Below are 27,225 nucleotides of genomic sequence, written 5' to 3' on the forward strand. Positions count from 1 at the left end.
AAACAGCGCTGATTTGCCATTGTGTTCATGTGCTCAACAGAAATGACTGTGATTGGCTGTGAAGATCATCAGTTTACCAAACTCACCGATGTTTACTGAGTGTAACCACAGATACAGGGACACTGGAGAGTTTCAAAGTCACCTAGATCAGCTGGTTTGTCTACAACAAGGGTTATACTTGTAGTTTCGCTCAGTGTGCGAGAGTAACGCACATGCAGATTATTTCTGGGGCTGATTTAAACATTAATATATATGTCAGTAAGTGCTCTATTTTTACTGAAGTTCTATTCAAATAAGGACTGAAAACACATCTGTTTAGCTGTGCCTTTACTGAATGAGCACTGTGCTGCGTCCGACAGATTGCACTATTATGTTTTTCTCTTCTTCTTCATTCTTTTATATCACATTTTACCTGTTTTTATGTTTTCTTTTACTCATTTTTATTATTTGTTTTTATTTTTATTTTGCTTGTTTCGTTTATTCTTGTTTATGTAAAGCACTTTGAATTACCACTTTGTATGAAATGTGCTATATAAATAAACTTGCCTTGCCTTTTTTTGTAAATATTCAAGGGTCATTTGATTATAATCAGTTTTATATTGCTTGCCTAAATAATGTGCATTAGTAAAATTTTACTGCTGGCTGAAGTAAATGTAGATATATAAGAATTTTCAACTGATTTCTAAACATGATAGTTTGTTCTGTAGACTATCAAAATAAATATAGCTTAAAAAGGCTAATAATTTTGTCCTTAAAATGGTGTTTAAAAAAATTAAAAACTGCTTTTATTCTAGCCAAAATAAAACAAATAAGACTTTCTCCAGAAGAAAAAAATATCATCAGACATACTTTGAAAATGTCCTTGCTCTGTTAAACACCATTTGGGATATATTTAAAAAGAAGAAAAAATTTCTAATGGGGGCTAATAATTCTGACTTCAACTGTATACATATATTTATCTTACAAAAATAAAAAAAATAAAAATAAAAAAAGATATAGAGGAGATAAATTGCAAGTAAAGTCAACAAAGTTACCCAAACTCTGCTGTCTTATTTGGTAAACGTTTTGTTAAGCAACAATTGATTGAGAATTCCTTGTGCTTGCATGCTAAAACCGTCTTCCTATAAATTTGTCAGTCACTGAAATTTTTGGTTTTATTTAAGTTACGAACATCATAATTCCTTGTTGCCACACTCCATTGAAATGCTCACAGTCACACATCTTAAAGGGATAGTTCACCCTGAAAATAAAGATTCCCACACTATTTATTATCCCTCAAGTGGTTTTAAACTTTTGTGTTTTTTTGTTTGTTTTCTTTTTTTTTTAATACAAAAGAAGACATTTTGAAGAAAGCTGAAAACCTGTAACTATTGACATCCATATAGGGAAAAAATAGTTTCCAGCTTTTCTCAAAATATCTTTTTTATCTGTTCATTCATTCCTTCATTTATTTTCCTTTGCTTGATCCTTATATTAATCAGGAGTCGCCACAGTGGAATGAACTGCCAACTTATCCATGCCATTTCTGTGTGGAGTTTGCATGTTCTTCCCGTGTTTTGGCTTGGGTTTCCTCCAGATGCTTTGGTTTCCCCCACAGTCCAAAGACATGCACTATGGATAAATTGAATAAACTAAATTGGTCGTAGTGTACAGAATGAGTGTGTGTGTGTGTGTGTGTGTGTGTGTGTGTGTGTGTGTGTGTGTGTGTGTGTGTGTGTGTGTGTATGGGTGTTTAAAATTGTAAAACGTGTAAAAATATGCTGGATTAGTTGGCGGTTCATTCCATTGTGTCAACCCCTGATAAATAAGGGACTAAGCAGAAGGAGGAATAATCCCAACTAAAAATTGCAGATCCTGTGATGTGACCATTGCAGATGTCCACATTACGATGTCGATGTCGATGTCGAAGCGATATATTGTGCAGCCCAATTCTGAAGCTGGTTTTAGAAAGAAATACTTCAGAGTTTTAATAACACACTCACTTAGTACAACACCACCACACACTAATAAGGTTTTTTGCGGTGGGCAGGGACTCTAAATGAGTAGTAATACTCTAGACACCGGCCAATCTTCTCCTCGGTTAAGTTAGAGCCTGTTGTCGGCCTTGTTTTAATTTACAAGCTGTGTAGTGACATTCATTTTCTCCTCTCTTCACTTCCTGCCCATCAGCTAAGAGGGCCAGCGGTTCACTAGCGTCGTTTGTGGAAAAGGCAATTAAACAGTCCGAATAACTGCGGCAACTTGGGCGGAGAGCGAATAGGAGCCAAACCTTCCCGTTTAATTGCTTACTCAATAACTCTGTAGGATGAATAAATTGATCAAATTGTGTCCCAAGAGGTGTTGAGGGGAAGAAGAAGAAAAGAAACACCTTCCCAAAAAAAGCTTAAAACATATTATTGCAGTCCATTGTTTGTTTAGGGTTTTATTTTAGTGCTAAAAAAAGCGAATTTAGATTTAATTTTCAATTGAAGGGGTGACAGTGGCACAGTGGTTAGCACTGTTGCCTTAAAGCAAGAAGGTTGCTGGTTCGAGTCTTGGCTGGGTCAGTTGACATTTCAATGGGGAATTTGCATGTTGTCACTATGACCAGCGATCTAATCTTTACAGATAACTGGTAAACACACAGCATTACACAGAACTACAAATCCACCATTAAATGGACTACAAGATCCAGTCATGCACCACTCACACACCTGGCCTAGATCCCTATGATTGCAGACAGACACAGCTACTCATAAACTGATTATTAGGATTATTTATACTGCACAAACGTACCCACACACAGACTTCAGTGCTGATTCTTGTTAAACTGTATAGTGAACATTCCAACGTATTTTTCCTTGCCTTGTATTGCCGTGTTTTTGACACTCTCCTTGTTTTGTTTGTTTAAATTTTGTCCCAAGAGGTGTTGAGGAAAAGAAGAAAAGAAACACCTCCCAAAAAATCTTACAACAAATTATTGCAGTCCATTGTTTGTATGTAGCGGTTTTATTTTAGTGGTAACAAACAATTTAGATTTTCATTTTGAAATTATAATCTGTATAATTGAAGGGATGATACAGTCGCATAGTGGTTAGCACCGTTGCCTCACAGCAAGAAGGTCGATGGTTCGAGTCCCGATTGGGTCAGTTGACATTTCTTTGTGGAATTTGCATGTTGTCACAATCACCAGCGATCTAATCCTTACAGATCGCTGGTAAACACACAGCATTACATAGAACTACTACAATCCACCTTTAAATGGACTACAAGATCCAGTCATGCACCACTTACACACCTGGCCAAGATCCCTATGATTGCAGACAGACACAGCTGAAGCTACTCATGAACTGATTACTAGGACTATTTATACAGCATACACACACTTCAGTGCTGAGTCTTGTTAAAGTGAACATTCCAACGTATTTTTCCTTGCCTTGTATTGCCATGTTTTTGACACTCTCCTTGTTTTGTTTGTTTAAGTTGTGTCCCAGGAAGTGTTGAGGGAAAGAAGCTTACCTCCCAAAAAAGCTTACAATGAATTATTGCAGTCCATTGTTTGTATGTAGGGGTTTTATTTAAGTGGTAACAAACAATTTAGATTTTCATTTTCAAGTTATAAGCGGTATAATTGAAGAGACGACAGCGGCGCAGTGGCTTAGCATTGTTGCCTCAAAGCAAGAAGGTCGCTGGTTCTAGTCTCGGCTGGGTGAGTTGACATTTCTTTGTGGAATTTGCATGTTCTCTCCATGTTGGTGTGGGTTTCCTTGACGATAACCGTTTTCAAGGTGTACCACGGCTTGGAAAAAGTCAAGGTTTAAAACCACCAACATTTTATGCTATATCGTTCCTATGGTATGTGTACGATTTTTTAGTTTTGGAAATGAATGCCCCACTATATGGGGCATAAGAATTGGACGTGTGTTTGGATATAACTCAATTTTTTTACCACAGTTTGTTATAATGTTAAAGTTTATTTATTTGTTTGCTGGAAATTAGAACTGAATTTAGAAATAGTTTTTGAGTAAATCTTTGCACCTAACAAGTGAATTTAAATATGTAAGCTAATTGATGTCTTCAGTGCAGTGAGTACAACACTGTTTCCTTGTGCACGAAGTAAAGGAGTAAAGTGAAGAGTAAAGTAAAGAGAAAGTAAAGAGGCAGAATGGAGGAGGCTTGTTCTTTATCCTCGCACTGCAGATGATCTGTTTAACTGTTTTCTCGCTAGTGAAGTGTTCAGTTTTTCCTCTTACAAAGTTTGCCATGTAAAATAAACCCATAACTCATTATGAGAATAAGCACAACCCTGTTAGACCATGCAATAGGGCGCAGACTGTATTTTTCCATCCTTAAAATAGCAAAATTGGATTCGGACATGCCCTTAATGCTTTTGAACAAAACACTTTAGACTTTGCGCCTAGATCGTTAAAATAGAGCCCATAATTTGAACCAAAGTTAAATTATATGTTGAGAAAAAAAAAATAGCTGTAACAAATTACAGTACTTTTTTAAAGTTGGTTCAAAGTCGAATGTTTTTGTGTATTAATTTCTGGACAGTGATCTTGCGTTGTTTTTGTTAGGTTAGTTCCAGTTTTGGCTTTGGTACTGACTAATTATATGCATAACTACAGTGTATTATTACACAGAATCCTATATTACACAGCATACGATGACTTGCCGAATTACCCTAACTTGTCTATTTAACTTTGTTAAGTTTTTAAATGTCACTTTACGCTGTATAGAAGTGTCTTGAAAAATATCTAGTCAAATATTATTTACTGTGATCATGACAAAGATAAAAGAAATCAGTTATCAGAGATGAGTTATCAAACTATTGTGTTTATAAATGTGTTGAAAAAAATCTTCTTTCCGTTAAACTGAAATTGGGGGAAAAATATACAGCGGGGCTAATAATTCAACTGGATATGGCAGAAAAACTAAATCTAGCAATATCAATTTTTTTCCAATATCATGCAGCCAGATACTGGAAGAAGCGCCAAGCACAACAAAAACTTTTCACAGAATATCTGTAGCTTTATCTCGGTGCGCTCAGTCTTTGTCTTTCTCTTTCTGACCGCAGGCTAAGTGAGTGCCGGGCCGAGCCGGGCTCCCTCAGTGGCGGCTAATGTTCCTGACCCAGCACTCCCCGGGCCACCTCCAGCCCCGCAGGCCTTTGAAGGGCCGGCCCGCTCCAAGGTCTCCTGACGGCTGCTGAGGAAATTTGCAGGAACAACTGGAAGAGGCCTGTGTTTATTCAGCTCCCTTTAATGAGGAGAGAGAGGGATTATCACTGGCCTGGATCTCCCCTGGAACGAGAAGGAGGGAAAAAACAAAACAAGAAAAAAAAAAGGGAAACGGCCGCTCCACATGTTGTTCTATACCTCAGACCACTCCAGCAGATTTTTAACACAAGGAGTGAGGAAGAAGGAGAACAGAAAAAGAGAGAGCGAAAGGCCTGCTGTGCCGGTGTATTTCACATCCAGATGTTTCTATTGCACTCAAAAAAGTATATATGTTTGCTGTTCGTTCAAAGTACGTATTTAAAATGAGCTGAAACAACAGAATCCTTGAGCTTTTTGAGGACAACTTAATTGATTTATGTTCAACCCACTTAAATATTTAAAAATGGGTTAATTTCTTAAAGTTGTGAGCACAAACTGATTATGCATCTAGGCTCATTCTGATTACGTACCGCTGTATACATTTCTGGAGAGCAGCGAATACATCCCAGGATCTAGGTTTTTTTGCAGTTTTTGTTTTTGCGAATCTACCAAAGGCCACTGTGTACGCTTTTTAAGATCTCAAATCCCACCCTCCAGTCAAAGCAGGGTAAATCTGCCTTTAGCTATACTGCGCCCAAATGATCAGATGTGCTCCAACATTAGACACGTTCAATTCAAGGCTTCAAACGCTTTTTAGGTGTACCTTTACTGAATGAGCACTGTGCTACATCCGACAGCTCACACTTTTGCGTCTTTCTTTTCTTTTTTATTATTTTAAAACCTGTCTTAACACATTTTAATCTGTTTTTAATCAGTTTTAATATTTTTTTATTCGTTGTTGTTTTTATTTTCTTATACTTGTCTCTTTAATTTGAATTACCATTGTGTATGAAATGTACTATATAAATAAATTTACCTTGCCTCTTACATTGTTTTAGATTTATTTTATAATCATTCGACAAGTTATATTTTTTGAAAATAAAACAATTAAGTTGGTCCCCTCAAAAAAAAAAAAAAAAAAAAATTTAAATAAGTAGTTTGAACAAGCAGTAAAAGTAATTTCTTGAGAGTAGGTAGAACGAAGTTTGGCTGGTTTTTGGGTTGAGGAAGGCGGTGGTCTCACACCTGGATCAGCCACAGGCATGAGTGGTCCTTACATTTCAACTCCTTGTGGTGCCGTTTATCCCACGGTGCTATCTTAAGGGGAACGGAGGCTTCCTGAGTCTGTTATACAAGCTATAATGTTTTATTATTGCAGTGTTTTACACATAGTTTTATAGTAATTGTAACTGAAGCGAAGAATGGTGTAAGCTGGTGTAAAGATTCCTCAAGTGTAGCGCTGCTCTCTTAGATGCTGAGGGGGGAAGAAAATCAATGTAATTTCTTCATGTTTGAGGATGGGTAAAGATTTGAAGCATTTCTTGTCAGTGCTTAATGTTTTTGTAGAAACCATGACACTTTTTCTTCAAAAATATTCAGTACACTTTAATGAAATGTTGTTTTTGATTGTTTGTGCATAGTATGTGTGCGTGAGTCTGTATGTTTTAAATGGTAATATGTAATATTTTTTTCTTTCTTTTGCATTTATTTAAGAGTGTTTTAAAATTTACCTGTCCAGGGAATGCAGGTAGAAAATAGCAATTTTTCTAAAGCCTGGCACAAAACATATTTATTTACTCTTTTTAGTTCAATGTGTTGTCGTGCATGTTCCTGTCAAAAAAATTTATCAATTCAAAAATATTTAAATAATAACGTTTACATTTAATCCTTATTTGACAATAAATGCAACAAAAAAAATTATAATAAATAAATAAATAATCTGACAATTCCAAGTTAATCAAATGCAGGGCATAAATTAAAAATTATACAATATATAAAATAGATAGTGTTATTGTTAGAAGGTGAGATGATTTATTTAAATAGAATTGAAAATAAAAAAACTGATTTGCTAGAGTTAGATTCGATATATTTTATACAAGCATACGCAAACAAACAAACAAACAAACAAACAAGAAAACAATCAAACGAATAAATAAATAAATAAATAAATAAATAAATAAAATGAGCTTAAAAACACTAAGCTAATCCAAAATGACATTTTTTTTTTGTAATTTTAATTTAGTTTTTGTCTGAATATATCAAATTCTAAATCAAACAATACATTTGTAAACCAATGCTGTTTGTCTGAGTATATAACATATAGAATAGATAGTATTTTTGTTAGAAGGCCAGATGATTTACTTATTTATTTAAATAAAATTGAAAATACAGACTCAGATTTGCTAGTGTTAGAAGATCAAATTTATTTTATAAAAGCATAATAAATAAATAAATAAATAAATAAATAAATGAGAGGTTAAAAACATTAAACTGATCAAAAATGACAACAACTTGTATGTTGTAGTTCAATGATGTTGGTCTAAATATATAAATTTGTAAATGAATGTTGTTTGTCTATAAAACATAGAATAAAACATAAAATAGATAGTAATATTGTTAGAAGGGCAGATGATTTATTTAAATAAAAAAACATTATTAATTAAAATAATTAAATAAAATAAAATTGATTAAAATAAAAAAATAATTTAAATGAAATAATTTAAAATAAAAAACACAGATTTACTAGTGTTTGAAGATCAAATTAATTCTGTTTATAAACATATGCAAACAAATAAATAAATAAACAATTAAATAAACAAGCAAACAAAATGAAATGAAATGAAGTTAAATAGATGTATTCAACTGATCCAAATTGAATGCAAATTTTATTTGTAAACCATCTGAATTTTCTATTGATCAAAGAATCCAAGAAAAGTAAAATGGTTTCCACAAAACCAAAAAAGTAGTTTTTTTTAGGTTAAAAGTAAAAATAACCATTATTAAAACATAAGCTTTATTAATAACTGTTAGCAATTATACACAAAATACACTCTTTTTTATTTTTTAAAACTGTTAAACAAGCTCCAACTGTAGTCAAATTAGCTTTTTTGAAATAACTATTTTAGGGGTTTATTTTGAACATTTATTTCATAGTACAGTATAGTGGAAACAGAAAAGCTGTGAGAGCCTGGGGAAGGATCGGCAAAGGACCTTGAGCTGGGACTGTAACTCGGGTCACAGTGAGTATCTCAGTGCTATATGTTGATGCTTCAACCAATAGGATATTGGCGAAGACTAACTATTATCTTTCCGCAATCTGTTTTATACTTCAGTTTGGCATTCGTTTTACTATTATTCTGATGGTGAAGGGAAAAAATGACCAAAGAACACAGCACTGCTGAATATTGCTCCATTACCAACTAATACTAATTATCTTGAATATTGAATCTCTGGTAGCTGCTGACAGCAAGCTGACCAGCTTCTCTTAACCAGTGAGACAGTGGATCAATAGCAGTGTCTATTGTCCACTCATTGAGGAGAGTATTAGGACTGCTCATGCTGTATCATGCGTCCTTCACTGATGCAGGTCAAAAGGTCAGGAACTCTAACCCAGCAACACACGGCTTACACACAAGCCAAACTCCATCACCAGAGGCTCTAGCAGTGCTTCCTCCACTCCAGCGCAAACAACCCAGCGCACCATAATCCAGACGACAAGATCAACCTCAGACACAGGCACCATGACCTTTGACCTTTTGACCTCCATCCAGTGTCTCCAAGTTCAAGGCTAGGCTGCATGGGTGAGATACAGATGGACTTGAAGAGCAGCCATACAGTTTATTAGCCCTCCTGTGATTTTTCTTTTTCAAATAATTCCCAAATGATGTTTAACAGTGCAAGGAGATTTTCACAGTATTTGCTATAATATATTTCTCCTGAAGAAAGTCTTATTTGTTTTATTTTGTCTAGCATAAAAGCAGTTTTTAATTTTTTAAGCCATTTTAAGGTCAGTATTATTAGCTCCCTAATATTTTTGACTGTCTAGTGAACAAACTATTGTTATATATTGATTTGACTGATTATCCTAACCTGCCTAATTAACCTACACTGAAAAAAAACCCAGCTGCCGGTAAAAAACTATTTTACCGGCAGCTGGGGTAAAAAAAAAAAACTTAAAATTATGGTACAGAAATTTACCGTAAAATAAAGGACATTAAAATACAGAAATTTACTGTAAAATAGCGGACATTAAATTATAGAGATTTACTGTAAAAAACGGACATTAAAATACAGAAATTTACTGTAAAATAACGGACATTAAATTATAGAAATTTACTGTAAAATAACGGACATTAAATTATAGAAATTTACTGTAAAACAACGGACATTAAAATACAGAAATTTACTGTAAAGTTACGGACATTAAATGATAGAAATTTACTTAAAATAACGGACATTAAATTACAGAAATTTACTGTAAAATAATGTGCATTAAAATACAAAAATTTACATTAAAATAACTGACATTAAATTACAAAAATGTACCATAAAAATAACGGATAATAAATTATAGAAATTTACAGTAAAATAACGGACATTAAATTACAAAAATTACCATAAAATAATGGACATTAAATTCCAAAAAGTTACCATAAAATAACAGCCATTAAATTACAAAAAATTACCATAAAATAACAGACATTAAATTACAAAAAAATTACGGTAAAATAACGGACATTAAATTACAAAAATTTGCCGTAAAATAACGGACATTAAATTACAAAAAATTAAGTAAAATAACGGACATTAAATTACAAAAAATTACCGTAAAATAACAGACATTAAATTACAAAAAATTACGGTAAAATAACGAACATTAAATTACAAATATTTGACATAAAATTACGGACATTAAATTACAAATAATTTAAGTAAAATAACGGACATTAAATTTAAAAAATTTTACGTAAAATTACAGACATTAAATTACAAAAATTTACAGTAAAATAATAGACAATAAATTACAAAATTACCATAGAATAATGGACATTAAATTACAAAAATTTGCCGTAAAATAGCGAACATCAAATTACAAAAAGTTACTGTAATATAACAGACATTAAATTACAAAAAGTTACTGTAAAATAACGGACATTAAGGTACAGAAATGTACTATAAAATAACGGACATTAAATTACAAAAATCTACCATAAAATAACGGACATGAAATTACAAAAATTTATCGTAAAATAATAGACGTTAAATTATAAAAATTTTGCGTAAAAAATGGACAATAAATTACAAAAAATTACCGTTAAATATTGGACATTAAATTACAAAATACTACCATAAAATAACGAACATTAAATTACAAAACTTTCTTTACATTTAAATTTAATTACGGAAAATTTCTGTTTTTACCTCAATGTCTTGAGGTAGTTCATACAGAACAGATTTTTCTAATTCCCATAGGCAAGAAAAAATAAAGTAGTGAATGCAGGTTAAAGGAAAGTAGTGAAGTAAAAGTGTTCTCAAATGTACTCAAGTGAAAGTAAAAGTAGACATTTATAAAACTACTTAGTTAATTACAATTCTTGAGAAAAACTACTCGATTACAATAATTTGAGTATTTGTAATTAGTAACTTTACACCACTGCTAATTACTAATTAGAAAAATCTGTCCGTTAAACAGAAATGTACAGGGGGGCTAATAATTCAGGATGGCTAATAATTCTGACTTTAACTGTATGTCTAGCTAAGACCCACGGACCAAACGTCGGCTTGCAAAAAATGAAGAGAGTATTAGTTTGTGTGTGTGTGTGTGTGGTTTTTTGCTGGAAAACATGTTGCCAAAACACTTTCGCTCTCCATCTGGCTCCCCTTTGAGAGCGCGGGCCTGTTGGTTTACAAGTCTACCACTTCACAGCCATAAAACTGCACTTGAGTGGATTAATAAATTACAAAAAAAAATAAATAAATAATAATAAGAGAATGCCACTTCATTGGTGTTGATTAGCAAAACCGCATAATGTCGATATCCAATTATGCGAGATTGCCTCAACATCTGTTTTTTTTACACCGAAAGTGTCTTTAAATTCCTCGTAAAAGAGAGGCTGATATTTATATGGTAATTACTCGCTTGCGTTTAAAACAGTGGGACTTCAATATAAAGTATTAAAAAGCAGCACTCCTTTTAGTATCACATGTCTTTAAGGCGAGTATGAAAGCAGAGAGAAGTTTTTTTGTTGGTTTTTGAGCATCATTAAAACAGCGGAGAGCGTTTTCAATTTCTCACCTTGATGGAAACAAGATAAATACGTTCTAAAATAGTGATGCCACAAAAAAAAAAGCTGGCAGTTAAGTTCACATGCTCATTATTCATTATAAAATTGAACTTGAATATTAATGACATTCCTTTGGTCAAATATTTGGCATTTTAGACAAACACTGCTGCAAAAAGGCCATGGTGCTCCACCGGAAAAAAGGTGGTTTGCCATCTCCAGGTTGGAGGAAAGTCCTTACCCCAGGTGGAGGAGTTGAAGTATTTTGGGGTTTTGTTCACGAGTGAGGGAAGGATGGTGTGTGAGATTGACAGGCGGATAGGTGCAGCAGCAGCAGTAATGCCGTCGATGTACCGGTCCGTTGTGGTAAAGAAGGAGCTGAGCCAAAAAGCAAAGCTCTCGATTTACTGGTCAATCTATGTTCCTACTCTCACGAGCTTTGGGTCATGACAGAATGACCAAGATCTCAGATACAAGCGGCCAAAATGAATTTCCTTTGCAGGGTGACAGGGCGCACCCTTATAGACAGGGTGAGGAGCTCTGTCACCTGGGAGGAGCTCGTAGAGCCACTGATCCTACACATCAGCTGAGGTGGCTCGGATGCCTCCAGGATGCCTAGTGAATGCGAGTATATGGATGTTTCTTCAAGAGTTCACACTTAGCTGACGATTGATAATAAAGCTAGTTTGGCATTCTGTCCCGGGAGAGAGCCCTGAGCTTATAAGATCCTCGAGCCCTGGGCTCCCTCCTGTTGCAAGGCGAGAGGGGAGTTTGAGCTCAGGTAGATCTCGATGACTCCTCCTCTTGCTTGTTGTAGCTAAGTGTCAGATATGGATGCTGAAAGGTGTACTCAGAGTTTAGCTAAAGTATTTGGATTGTTTAGAGTGCTTGTTTTCGAACTGTGGGAGGAAACCGGAGGACAACCCACGCGACCACGGGGAGAACGAGCAAACTCCGCACAGAAATGCCGTCTGGTTTGGAAAGGAATTAAACCAGGGGCATTCTTGCTGTGAGGCAACAGCGCTAATCGCTGGCCACCGTGACGCCCGTTTGAAAGGAGGGAAAGTAGGGTTGGGTGGGGGGTTTCTTCAAGACGAAGATATTGAGATGAGAAAAGTCTGGTTATTTATAGTGAGTTAAGGATCGTCTGATTGGATAATCAGTCATTAGCTAAAGTTGGAACAGCTGTGAACAATCATAAGCACGTGATCCTCTCGAAATTTGTTTATAAATAAACTTCACTTATTACTGGGTTGTGGCTGGAAGGGCATCCACTGCATAAAACACACCGGAATAGTTGGCGGTTCAATCTGTTGTAGCAACCCCTGATAAATAAGACTGAGCAGTAGGAAAATGAATGAATCTCTGTAAAATGGGAAATGTATTAGTAATTTTCTGCTAGCACATTATCTGTTTTTCTCTCAGTGGAGTGCTGTAGTTTATCAGTGCATAAATGCACTATTTTCTGTACTTGCTTGCAACAAAGTGACATTTTGTCATTTAGTGGCGTCCCGTTTTTTTTTTTTTACCCATAATTCTCAGTGAGTGACAGAGGCCAGGAATAGCACACAGCAAACAACTCTAGTGTGAGAGATCAATATTGTAGTGAGCTCCTTTAGATATACTGTCACATCTAACGTCTCTACAGTAGCAGTGATGTTTCCCCTCTCCTAGCTAAATGCACAACAGACGCTCTGGAAAATTTGCCCACGAGGTAGGTTACAGATGCCATACTCGCAAATTACACACGACAAACTTATTTTAATGATTTTGTGCACTCACCGACAGTCGACGAAGAGCAGCTGCGAAAATCCCTTTCCTCGTTTCCTCGCGGACCTAAAAAGGACACACAAAGAAATAATCATAATCAAACAGCCTTCAATCAAATCTGAAATTCAATTTTCCTCATCCACTTCAATCAGCCGTCTCAAAGAAAACACCAAGGTCTCTAATCTCCAGGCTGACTGATCAACATTCTTACTCGAATACTTTCTGACTGGTCCCAATCATTTCTGGCCCCAAGGCCATACTTAACACTATATAAAATCAGCTTGTGAATAAAACCTTGTAATGGACAAGCCGGCGAAAGAACAAACCTACATCCGTAACAATAGGAGGCATATTGTACCATGGAACAAAGGTATACATATGACGACAATAGCATGAGGCCCAAATGCGCACGTTGACATAGAAAAACACAGAGGGTATGAGCGTTCATCTCCTAAATCAGCCTTTATATTGAAACAATGATTACATGAGCTCTGAAAAAATTAAACAGTAAAAAGACATTGATGGCAAGTTAAGTAGCTTCTCATTTTCTACCTGGATACTAGGATAAATTAATTAAAGGCCATGGCTTTTTTGTGTGTGTGTGTGTGTGTGTGTGTGTGTGTGTGTGTGTGTATTGTTGCGCTTCTTATAGTTCTAATCCATACTGACCTAGAAAATAGCAACTTTTAATTTTCTGTTGACCTAAGTACAAGATGAAACTCCAGAAGAGTGAATCGTTAAATAGAAAAATTATCAAAACTAGTTTCTAAATGTTTTGAGCAAGATGCTAATGGTCTAATCTGATTCAATGATTTATGCTAAGCTAAGCTAAAAGTGGTCCCAACAGACCCAGAGATCGGTTGAAGGGTTTAAAAATGGTAAAACTCAACTCTTGGTCAACCTTAGTCAGAATGATTTAGCTACTAAGTTTACAGTAACATCGCTACAATATTATGGACTGAAAATCCTCCACTTCCACACAGCTCTCAGATCCACTGTAAGTTTGTGTTGCCGGTGTAAAATCAAATGTAGTGCACATAATGAAACTCCCCTTTTAATGCAAACCCTTCCATCTTTTACCACTCGACACTCCCACCTAAACAAAGCTGGACTCACCCACTTCACCCCCCCCCCCCCCCCCCAATTCTAGTTCCTAACCTATATAATTGCCCATTGTTATTGTCAAACTTGAAATTCCTAATATAGTTTCATACTAGGAAATCTTCTTTTTTATTACTATTATTTTATTATTTGTGCCCCTAACCTATATGATTGTCAAACTTAAATGTCATGGTATTGTTTCTTACTATATATGAGATGTTAAACCAAGGTCGTGACTCTCTGTGGTCATTAAAAATCCAATGGCACTTCTCGTGGCACCACCCTGGTGTCCTAGCCAAATCCTTCAATCAGCCCTTACAACCATGGCCTCCCAATCATCCCTATCCACTAATTCGCAGCGCACTGGCGCTGTTGTGCTGTGGCTGCCGTCGCATCATTCAAGTGGATGCTGCACACAGATGGTGGTGTGGAGAGACCCCCCCCCCCCCCCCCCACACACACACACACACACACACATTCTTATCCCTATCCTGTATGCTTGTTAAACTTAAATGTCATAGAGTTGTTTCCAACTATGGATGTCTACTTCTATGTAAGTATACTTGAACCTAACCTATATGATTGTCAAACTTAAATATCATATTGTTTCCTATAATGGAAGTCTAGTTTTTAGTTATTCTTCTTCTTCCTTACCTATATGATTGTCAAACTTAAATGTCATAACATTGTTTCCTACTATGGAAGTCTTCTTCTATGTTAGTATACTTGTCCCTAACCTATATGATTGTCAAACTTAGGCCCAATCCCAATTCTATTTTTGCACCCCTACCCTTTCCAATTCCTCTTCCCCTTGGCCCTTATAAGCAATGGTTGAGGGGAAGGGCTTCAAAATGTATCCCTATGAATTGGGACAGCATTACAGTACCTGCACACGTCATTATATGTCCTTGCGATTTCTTGCTTCATATGACATCAGACGATCGCGACTGCTGGAGTGATTCCAGTTGTATTATTTTTTGGTATTTATCTTCAGGAAATCACTGAAGGCATTTATTATGTTATCATAATGATCTAATGTGGCGATAAGATCGTAACTGTACTGTGCATTTACACAGGGGCCATACTCATCAATGTAAACACTCAAAAACAGCATTAACATTATAGCAGACACTGTAAAAAGCTCATTGACAGCCACTAGACTTTTCTGACATGCTATTCCAGTGTCATCGACTGTCAGAAAGTTGTGGGACAGCTGTACAGGAGTTATGACTAGGGATTATCCGCTTGTTAAGTGTGATGTCACGCGGAGCGGCTTCCGGGTCCAAGCGCTCTATTCAACTGAATGGGGAGATTCATAAAATGTTAATAATAAACATTTACAAAGCGATTTAATAGTTTCGAAAGTCACGATCGCAATATATATGTCCATGCCTAATATCCGATGGCCAGAAAGTGATTCATTGTTTTATAAATTGTAAAAATTTTGGAGAGATTGTTGTGTACACTATGACTTTATGTAAAGTTAACTTTAATGTGTGATAGGAATAAAACGTGAACATAAACGAATGATTTCTCCACTCAAGTGAAAGGCGGCTTGGCCCCGAAAACAATATTACATACGTCACAAACACGTCATCACTTAACAAGCGGATAGATCGCAAATAGATTGCCAAATTTAGCAGTTTTTATTTTAGCTTTTTTTTTTTAAACGCATGATAGGTAAAACATGAACACGGTTTTGAATATATTAAAACGTGTTTGTTTGTGGTAAAAATTCGTAATAATGACGAAAAAAATACTAATTTGTGGATCTCCTTACTTCCGGGTGCAGCTGTTGCTGGGGTTTTCTGGGAATTTTTCATACCCCTTGGTTTCAAGTGTGGTCCTGAAAAGTTTTCGTTTGAAGGGGTGTATACCCCTTGCCCTTAGCCCTACACCTTCAAGCTAAAGAGAATTGGGACACCACTATCCCTTCATGGGTACGTGCAAAACAAGGGGTAGGGGTAAGGGGAAGGGCTAAGGGGTAGAATTGGGATTAGCCCTTAAATGTCATAGTATTATTTCCTATTCTGAATGTCTACTTCTATGTTATTATTCCTATCCCTTACCTATAAGCTTGTCAAACTTGAATATCATAGTATTATTTCCTACTATGGAAGTCTAATTCTGTTATCATTCTTATCTTTAGCCTATATGAATGTTGTAAAAACTTGAGGGTGACTCAATTTTCATTTTTGGGTAAACTTTTTCTTTAAGAGCTTCAAGAACGCATTGACTGGGTTGGTATCCTTCCTACACAAAGAACAACACAGAAACAACTTCGGTTTCAGAGTGGAAATGTTGAATACTTTAAGACTATAATGTCACATTATCCTTGTATGAAAAAACAATCACGATATGAAACATATTTCAGCACAACGCCGCCATATTATATATATATTTTTCAGCTACGAAGGCCAATGTGCTAATTACTTGTGCTTTTTTAATAAGAGGGCACAGGCTCATATACACATCCAGACACAGCGACAGATTTATGGTGCCCCGTGGAGGCAGCAGAGAGGACCCCTGCCTCCAATGGCCCACCACAGCCGAGAGAGATATAGTGAGGTATTGATCCCAATGCCACTTCATTTCGCAATAACTATTACACAATATTCGCTTGCCCGCTCCTGGCCACTGATTTATACTGCCCTGTTATTTGCATTAGCATTAAGTGTTTTTCTATACCGCAGCTAAGGAAGGTCTTCTCAACAGATGAAGTAACACATCTGCATTTCATCGATGCAGATTGTGCACACGTTTTATTCCATCTTTATGCACCCCTCCTGTTCAGCACTGGAGCACATGGATTTTTTTTACACAATATAGTTAACTAAACTTAAAATAAAACACCAAAAACAATAAATAAATAAATGAATGCATAGAATATAGGGCTGGGCGATGAAATCATTATTGATTTGTTGACCAAAAAACATTGCCAATGACGATAAAAAAAAGATTGGGTATGTAGTTTCGGTATAAAGCGCTATAGTTTTATTAAAATGCGGCTGCTGAGAGCGACTTGGAAGCAATGCCAGTAAGCTTAGGTTGTAAGTTTGTCATTTCCAATGTAGGCGACCGATTTGCACGACTCGTGTATGGGAGCGACTTGCTTATGTTTTGCAATAGGCGCACACGTGACTTGCGTGCATTTTCCAGGTACACCTAGCTGAAAACATCTCAACTTTTTTGAATGCAGCGAGTGCCCCGCGATTCATGCAAGTAGAACTAACCAACCTGCTTCACACTTGGTATGGAATATACACATGTCAGTAATAATGGTAGACTAATTGCCTCGGACAAACACGCATCCAAACAGTGCAGTGCTTTTTACTTTCCTCCATAAACTTGTCATCCTCTAAGAAAACGCTTGATGGTTGCTTACAAGACACGCCAGGGGAGAGTGAGCGCAAAGCCCATTGTAATGGTCAAGAAAACCATGTGCTCGCACTTGCCACTTCAGGTCAGAATAACAAAACGTGAAAATGAGTGCGGTGGCTAGCAGCAGTGAAGAGATAGTTAATAAAAAAGGATGTCGCCAGAGTGGCTTTTTGGTTTCTTTTCTTGTGCATCCCAGCCACTAGCTCCCCATCTTTAAGAGTTTTTAGCATAGGAGGTAATCCAACTTCACACTTTTTAATGTTCAGTCTGTATTTGTGTAATGATGGCTGGTTCCTTTATCTGAAAGCTCAGATTTGATTATCATAATTTAAGAGTTTGAGGTTTAAAATTATTATTATTCACACCTTACAAATGTTGATCTACCTTAGTTGCACATAAGCTGAGATTCTGACAGTATGATAACCTTAGATAAAAATATCACGGTTTTACGGTATCACAGTATTGTGCTCACTGCTCTAAAATATATCCTTTTTAATTGTTAGGGGTAAAAAAACAAAAACTTTTTTCCACTTTTAAAACAATATATTTTATTTTTTTTAAAGATTTATACAGTTAACACACAGTTAACATGTCAGGCTGAATAATAAAACCAGTCATTGACTTCTGCTGTCTTCATTTGTTTCAAAAACACAGATTTTTTTTACATTTTAAAAGACATCCTTGGATATTTTTAAGATACTGTTGTCCTTAAAAAAAATGTAAAAAAAAATAAATAAATAAAAAAAAATCTTACACATACCTTAGGAATTAAAAAAAAATTGGTGGTTTTAAAACCTGGACTTTCTAAACCGTTGTATACCTTGAAAACGATTATCGTCCCATGCCTAGTTGCACACAGTTTGCAACATTTTATTTATCAAGTTTAAGAGTCTCTTTAACACTTCTGTTTATTTTATTTTAAAGAGATCAAATATTTTGTTTTTGACTAATAAAACTATTCGCCTTAGTAATGTTGGTAAATTAAAATAAAGCGGTTAAAAAAAATCCTAATATTCCTAAATTTATTGGTACAGAATATTTAATATATTCAATATCGAATGATATGATTCGATACCATGATTTTTTTTCTTTTTTGCAATATCGCCCAGCCCCAAAATAATATGTTTGAAACAAAAAATTTCTTTGATCTACTTTGCAAGGAAACATTCAGAATTTTCATTTACTTCAACTTATAAAATAACAACATAATAATAGTATTAACCCTATAGAGCAGCACACATCATATTTGATACACAAGTTTCTAAGACCTATACACTATAGAAAATGATGTCTGCAAAATTGTTGAAAAACAATTTATATGTGTTGAATTTAAACTAACAAATTAAATTTAGTAATTTTCAACTTAATTTGTTTATTTAAATTCAGCCCAAATTAATTGTTTACAACCCCTTAACCATTTAAAAAATAGTAAATCCAAGGACTCATCTTTGAATCATTTTTTTTCAGTGTATATTACCCTGATCAATACTTTGTTTAAAAACCTGTTACATATGACTTAATACACAAAATGTATATCAGGTAACATTTAAAAACAAAGAGAAATGTTCATCATTAAAATTAACATCAAATGTGATACAAAATAAACATGAAAAAATGTATATGGAATTTGTTTTTGATTTTTCTGATTTTATGGATGGTTTAATAAACATCTCAGTTTCGGAAAATTAGAATTTTCTGCCAGTTTTTTTGATATCTCAGGTCTTACAGGGTTAAATATTAAATACATCTGTATAATAAATGAATAAATAAATGTGATTGCATAACGTCAACATTTTCACAAAATTTTCATTATTTTCAGATTCGTGTAGACACAGCTGTACTTTGAGATCAACGTTTACATTTATGCATTTGACAGAGGCAGTTTTTTTCAGGGTATATTTTTCATTTAGCATTTTTATAGTATAGTTTTTTCTTTATATTTTTCTCTGGGACCAATCTAGTGTTGTCATGATGCTGCAATTTTAAAACCGTCCATTTACCGCTAACATTTTTAAACAGCGCTGATTTGCCACTGCAGAGCTTTTTTAGCTGACTCAACATAAATCGAGTCAAGTGCAGTACTTTGGTTCAAAATTGAGTCAACTTAAAAAAGCTCTGCAGCAAGTTGCTTTACAAGTTTTAGTCGGGTCCATTTGTAGCTTGAAGAGTATGTTGGAGTTGGAGAGAGTCAAGCTTGGGCCATATATACTTGCAACATAAAGTAACAATTTGTAAACAAAAAATGAAGATTTGTAAAATAATGCAAATCTAAAAAAAAAAAAAAATCGCAAATGGAAAATTGAGTTTTGAGAAATAAAAATAAATTTTGCAAACAAAAATAAAGAACTGCAAATAAAAATCAAGTATTGCAAAAAAAAATTATAATAATATTTGCAATTTGTTAAAAATATTCTTATATTAGCTAATTATTTTTTTCTTTACAAAACCTCTCAAGTCAAATGCAACGCTCATTTTGATTTGCAAGTTTACTGTTTGACGATGTAAACAAGTGCCAGAGTGAGACTCCTTTTCAGCCCTGGAGTTTTAAGCCTTAGACCGGCCCACCTCAGTTCACGACTATTAAAATAACGTCATTTCCAATTCAGTTTCTAATGACACTATCAGGTCTTTTCAAAGAAACAGCTGTTTTTGAACTTTAAATGTTTTTCGTAAATATGAGAATATTAAAGGGTAGCTAAATCTCCAACACTAATCTTTAAAACATCACTATGGCCTTTCCTGCATATCGGAATATTTATTCTGTGCAACATTCTTCATATATACCCAGTCCTTTGTAATTATATTCAGTATTATATGTCTTAACACTAAAAATGAAAAAATAAGTAAACAAATTAGGTAAGATTCGAACTAGGGTCGGCGGTGTCATAACGTCATCGCAAACTGATTGTTGACTGAAAAGCAAATCAAAATGAGCATTGCAATTGACTTGAGAGGTTTTTGTAAAGGCAATACTGAAAAAAATATTTAGCAAATATATGTATATTTTTAATAATTTGCTAATATTATTATTATTTTTTTGCAGTTCTTTATTTTTGTTTGCAAAATTCCTTTTTATTTCTCAAAGCTAAATTTTTTGCTCAATACTTGTTTGCAAAACTTTCTTTTATGCTGCAAGTTTATATGGCCCTAGATTGACTCCATAGTAGGGCTTCTCAATATATTGTTTCAGCATTATTGCAATGTGCGCATCTGCAGCAGTCACATCTCGAGACATCTTTTTACAATGTAGGAATCAAACCAATGCGATGGCGGTGCAGTTGCACTGTTTGTACCACAGAAAGGCTGTTTGTTCTCCTCTCTGGTCAGCATCAGTTGTTGGTGATGCATGCAATCAGTGACTAGTTTCTGCCAGCAGCTCGTCATGCCAGGCCTAAATCAGCAGACCACCTAGCGACGGGGGTGCGCATGTTCAAGCCGAAAGCGTGCCGAAAAAGCGGGGGAGGGGAGTCAGGAGCCACGTGCCGAGCGGAAATTCTCATACACGTCCCCTCTGAGCTATGCCCGCCTGGCTTGCCCACTCCAGCTCGCTAAACAAAAGCACTAAGCAGCCTTAATTGCTACTTGGCTGTTTTGCATCTGGAGGGTGTCAACTTGGCGCTGATATGTAAATCAGCAGCCCCGCCTCCTGCTCCCCCACCCACTGCCAGGGCATAATAAGCTCTTTATCTGCATACGGGGGCGGGCAAATGGGCAGGCCGGCTGCCAAGTTTGCAGGGGCTGGTGAGTGTGGCAATGCGGAAACAGACACTTGTTGCCATAACGCCAGCCTGTTATGCCAAGCAGAGCGGCACGCGGGCAGATGGCCGGGCGAGCAGCTCTGCCACTTTAATACCAGCAGGAGAGAAAAGGCACGTGGCGCCCGGGTCTACAAATCACTTCATTCATGAATAGGGCCCATTCATATGCACGGCCTAGGCTAATTTTATGCTAATTTGCGCAAGGGGAGGAGGCAATGGAGTTAAGTGGGTGTTTGTGTGTATTGAGAGTGAGGCTGTTGGTGGGTAAAAGGTCTGAATTAGTCGACTAAAGAGATGCAGACTTAACCAGAGGTCACGGGAGAAAAGATTTGTGAGAACGAATGTAAGTTTTGCATACAGCAAAGCTCTCTTCATGGTGTTACACTGTAAAAAAATGTATTTGTGTTGGGACAACATGAAGGAATTAGGTTAACATATTAGCTTTTATAAATTTAAGTGGATTGAACGTAAAACTATTAAGTTGTCCTCCCAAAATTTTAAATAAGTAGTTTGAACAAGCACACTCAAAAAAAAAAAAAAATCACTGCTGCGTGTTCAAACTATCTGTTTAAACTAAGCTGAAACAACACAATTCTTGTCATTACTTTGGCCAATTGATTTGTTTTATGTTCACTTAAGATTGTAAACCATTAAGTTAACCCAAGCGTTTTGTGTTGGGACAACATAAAGGAATTGTGTTGGGCCAACTTCCTTGGGTAAATTTCCCAAAAAAACAATAGAACTCGCAGCTGAACTATTGTAGTACAATGCATCATTTGGGAAAAGATCAATGTAGTGACGAGGATTTTCCCTGGTTTCTCTGTCGCAGAATCTTCGATTGGACCACTTTAGTTAACCCGTAAATAAAAGTAAGACATTCATTATGACGGTTTAAATGGGGTGGAGTAACTACTAAAAATATTAGTTTTGATAGTTGATTTGAAAAACATGCAGTCGTTTTGTATATTAATTGAATATAGGATTAAAAACGGCACATATAGTTTACTTTACATCTATTATTGAGAATATTCCATATCCTTTTCTGAAATATAAAAACCCTTTAGCTGGCACTTATTCTAGTATCACATTTAAATCATATAAATAATAAACAGTTGTGATTTACAGTAGGCTATTTATTAGGAAAAGACAAAAAAATATTTATTATTATTATTATTATTATTATTATTATTATTATAGCGCTGCATGACTGTCAGCTGACGTGCTCCAAAGTGATAAATAGACTGTTTCCCAAAACGCATTCTGTACTCGTGATTTGAAGCGGAGCAAAAGTCTGGGTTTTGGGTGCGTGTTTTAACAGACATACACACATAATTAAAAATATAAATATCTAAAGATGTTGATCTTGGAGGTTTTTTTTTTTTTTTTTCAAACACAACTAATTTCGTCTTAAATGAGCATAGACAGTTAGGAAAGCAATCGAATGCTTTCATTTTAATATTAGATGTGTGCATTTTTAAAGTGACACCTCTGTTGTTTAATGTAATCAAACGAAAAAATCTAAATAAACAAATGAGAGAGTCATGTGTTGCTCTTTAATCAGATTGTGTCAGTTATACAGTGTAGAAACGGCTAATGAGATTTGAAAGCTTGATTCTATTTCATTATAACAGCTATTCATTTTAATAAACTGAACTGTTTGCTAATTTATATGCTGCTAATGTGTACTATTTATTTTTTATTTTGTGAATAATAATGATAAAACATATTACTGACCATTTAACTATTTATTTACAACAAAACAGCTCCAAATGAGCATATTTAATAATTTGGGGATTTTTTTTAAAAGGGGTCGGGGGAATCCCTTATTATGGTGGGCATATCCCTTATTTTCACATCCCAGTGTTGACAGGTATGCCATGGTCACCACCCATCTTGAAAAGTTTGCCATCTCACCAGTGGTGGAAAGAGTTCTGAAAAAACATACTCAAGTAAAAGTTACTTTCATTACTTGCCTAAAAATGTAGTGTAAGTACAGTAAAATTATCTGTTGTAAATATTACTCAAAGTATGAGTAAAAAGTAGCCCTTTCAAAAGTACTCATGAGTAGTGAGTAGTGAGTATTACGCTGTAAAAAGCTGATGCATTGACATGTCATTTGTGGATGTGTGTAAACGTAACATTCTGTAGTGCATGTAGTTATTGTCCAGCAGGCACACAACGTCATAAGACGTTAATATTAGGTTAGATTTAGGTTGTGATGTCAAGTGACCAAAATTCATTGTCTAGACAGCGTCTAAGGACAACGTTTTTTGATGTCTAATAACAACGTTAAATGACGTTGATATTTGGTCGATTTTAGGTTGTTAGAAAGTGACCAAAATCCAACGTCAAGCCAACATCTTAAACCAACGTCATATTGTCATCAAATACTGATAATTATTCATCTGGTATGGCAACCAAAATCCAACATCTGATAGACGTCATAGTGGTAACGTCCACACAACTTCAAGCTGTGACATCATTAGACGTTGATATTTGGTTGGTTTTCAGTTGGACATTAACGTTGGTCTGACATTAAGTTCTGACGTCAACCCAATTTTCATTTCAATTTAATTCACCTTTATTTGTAAAGCGCTTTTACAATGTGAATTGTGTCAAAGCAGCTTTACATAGAAGATTATAGTAAATACCAAACAAAATGCAACGTCCCCATGACATTGGGGTACAACGTCAATCTGACATGTTGATGTCTTGTGCTTGCTGGGTGATTAAGGCCATTTCGGTCCTCATACAGTAAACATCTGTCGTCATCTCATCAGTGACCTGCATCTAAACAGTCTGGGTCAACGCGTGTAAAGATTTTGGACATCTTCTTGGACACTTTTAATGCTTCCAAACAGTTTGCTGCATTTATAAATCGCCCATGTCTTGAGGTAATTCATTATGAGGTGATTTACCTTCTATGTGTGATTTAATTGGACGGGAATTACAGGAATGATTTTTCTGATCCACATAGACAAGAAAAAATTAAGTAGTGACTGCAGGATGAAGGAAAGTAGTGGAGTAAAAGTACAGATACTGCACTAAAAATGTACTCAAGTGAGAGTAAAAGTATACATTTTTACATTTACATTTAAATTTAGTCATTTAGCAGACACTTTTATCCAAAGCGACTTACAAATGAGGACAAGGAAGCAATTTACACAACTATAAGAGCAAGAATGAATAAGTGCTGTAGGCAAGTTTCAGGTCTGTAAAGTCTAAGAAGGAAAGTATTAGTAATTTTTTTTTTTTTGAGTACAGTTAGTGGTATATCTAAAGAGGCAATTGCAGATTAGGAAGTGAAGTGGAGACTAAATAGTTGAGTTTTTAGTCGTTTCTTGAAAACAGCAAGTGACTCTGCTGTTCTGATGCAGTTAGGGAGTTCATTCCACCAACTGGGCAGATTGAGCGTGAGCGTTCGGGAAAGTGATTTCTTCCCTCTTTGGGATGGAACCACGAGGCGACGTTCATTCACAGAACGTAAGTTTCTGGAGGGCACATAGATCTGCAGAAGTGAGAGCAGATAAGAAGGGGCGCAGCCAGAAATCGCTTTGTAAGCAAACATCAGAGCTTTGAATTTGATGCGAGCAGCAACTGGCAGCCAGTGCAAACGGATGAGCAGTGGAGTGACATGTGCTCTTTTAGGTTCATTAAAGACCACTCGTGCTGCTGCGTTCTGGATCAGCTGAAGAGGCTTGATAGAGTTAGCTGGGAGCCCCGCAAGCAGAGAGTTGCAGTAATCCAGTTTGGAGAGAACAAGAGCTTGAACAAGGAGTTGAGCTGCATGTTCAGATAAGAAGAGTCGGATCTTTCTGATGTTATAGAGTGCGAATCTGCACGATCGAGCAGTTCTAGAAATGTGGTCAGAGAAGTTTAGTTGGTCATAATTTGTTACTCCAAGGGTTTTCACCATTTTGAATGCAGTAATGGTTGCCCCATCCATCTGGATTAAAAAGTTATGGTGTAGAGTCGGGTTGGCAGAAACTACAAGCATTTCCGTTTTCGCGAGGTTAAGCTGAAGATGATGATCTTTCATCCAGTGTGAAATGTCCAACAGGCACGCTGAGATGCGAGCTGGAACCGAGGGATCGTCAGGATGAAAAGAGAGGTATAGCTGGGTATCATCAGCATAGCAGTGATAGGAGAATCCATGTTTCTGGATGACTGGTCCTAGAGATGTTGTGTAGATGGAGAAGAGAAGTGGCCCACGAACAGAGCCTTGAGGTACACCAGTGTTTAGATGCTGTAGGTTGGACACCTCTCCCCTCCAAGACACCCTGAATGACCTGTCAGAGAGGTAAGATCTGAACCATTGTATAACAGTGCCCGCAACGCCCAGTGATTCAAGCGTAGATAACAGGTTTTTTAAACTACTCAGTAAATTACAATTCCTGAGAAAAAGTAATGAATTACAGTAATTTGAGTATTTGTAATTAGTTACTTTACACCACTGCCCCTCACATATACTAATGTGCCACAAACAGGGCGTTAATATCACCAACCATTCCCGTTTTATTAAGGTGTGTCCATATAAATGGCCTACCCTGTACAATGTACATGCTGCTTCTTGCTAATAAAGCAAAAAGAGAGAGATTTGTGAGCTACTGTTTAAAAAAATAATATATGAGAACTTTAACAGTGCTGTAATGACTGAGTTTTATTAAAGCATATCATAAGTGACATCAATATAGATAATAGATTAAGAGCAATTAATGGCTTTTTTTCTTGCAGGCGAATATATTCCCCCTTCCTTTTTAGAGGAAGAGGAAATTAAATATAGTGACTCGATACAAAATGCATATTCATTTTTTGATTAAGTCGTTGGGAAGAAAGATATCAATATTGAATTAAACCTCGCAGAGCTACGACGGGCGAATAAAACCCAAAGTCTCCCAACAACATCATCAACTTTATCACCCTCAGATTAACGGGGTTTAAAGGTAAAGGGTGATGAGCTGAAATGCTCAGCTATTACTCCAGCACGCGCGCATGTGTGTGCGTGCTTGTGTGTTCCAGCGCAGGGCATGCTAAAGTCACATCCCCTGGAGCTTTAAGTGTCCCCACGCTCACACCGCTCCCATCAACATCTCGCCTTAATGCATTTTCTATACCTGCCTGTGTTTCAGCTCTATGGACTCTCCGATGATTTAGAGGCAGCAACAAACCTGTCCCATTTTCAGACGGACATTATTGATAGACTGTCACTTCAGATTGTAGCTAACTGCTAATGGTTATTTTATAGTGCATATGTCAAATCTGATGTGGAGTGTGTTCCCTTTATTTATTTATTTTATTTTTTTTTTACTCCATGATCATTTCCGAGATGTTGTATAGCAAAGTTGGAGTTAGTATGTGTCCTACTAATGATATTTGTAGTGATGCAGTGTAAAAACTACAGCTGGCAGTAAGATTTGAACTTTTAAGTATGCTTTATAGTGGAATAATGTTGTTGTTGTTTTTTTTTTTCTTTGAGGCTGGTGCAGTTAGCATTTCTGTCTGTCTCGAGTTGTATTTACATTGTCTTGTTGTTGCTTATTTGTTAGTAATAGTGCCTTCTTGTTTTACGTCATGTGGAATTCATTTTCTAGTTAAAAAAAAAATGACACTTATACTCAAAAATCCTTAGATTGATTTAACTCACTGTATATTATTGTTGTTTTTAGTCAATAAAGACCTAAAAAGTCACCATTTTATTTAGTCTTGTTTATCAGAGGTCACCGCGGTGGAATGAACTGCCAATTATTCCATCATATATATATATATTTTTTTACGTAGCAGACGTCAGTATTGGAAAACTCCAAATACACTCTCATTCTCAAACACACACAAACACTACAGCCAATTTAGTCT

General features: G+C 35.7%; 1 protein-coding gene across 1 annotated transcript in view; it reads right to left on the reverse strand.

Moving 5' to 3' along the window:
• LOC147843282 (uncharacterized) overlaps positions 1-27,225 on the reverse strand; it is a 513,583-nt gene that overhangs the window by 110,255 nt on the left and 376,103 nt on the right. Inside the window, exon 4 of the mRNA XM_087262268.1 lies at positions 13,145-13,198. Within this exon, the coding sequence (XP_087118394.1) occupies positions 13,145-13,198 (54 nt within the window). The remainder of the gene's footprint in view (positions 1-13,144; positions 13,199-27,225) is intronic.

The sequence above is a fragment of the Danio rerio genome, chromosome 7 (genome assembly GCF_052040795.2).
Source record: "Danio rerio strain M-AB ecotype USA chromosome 7, GRCz13ab, whole genome shotgun sequence".
Lineage (NCBI taxonomy): Eukaryota > Metazoa > Chordata > Actinopteri > Cypriniformes > Danionidae > Danio > Danio rerio.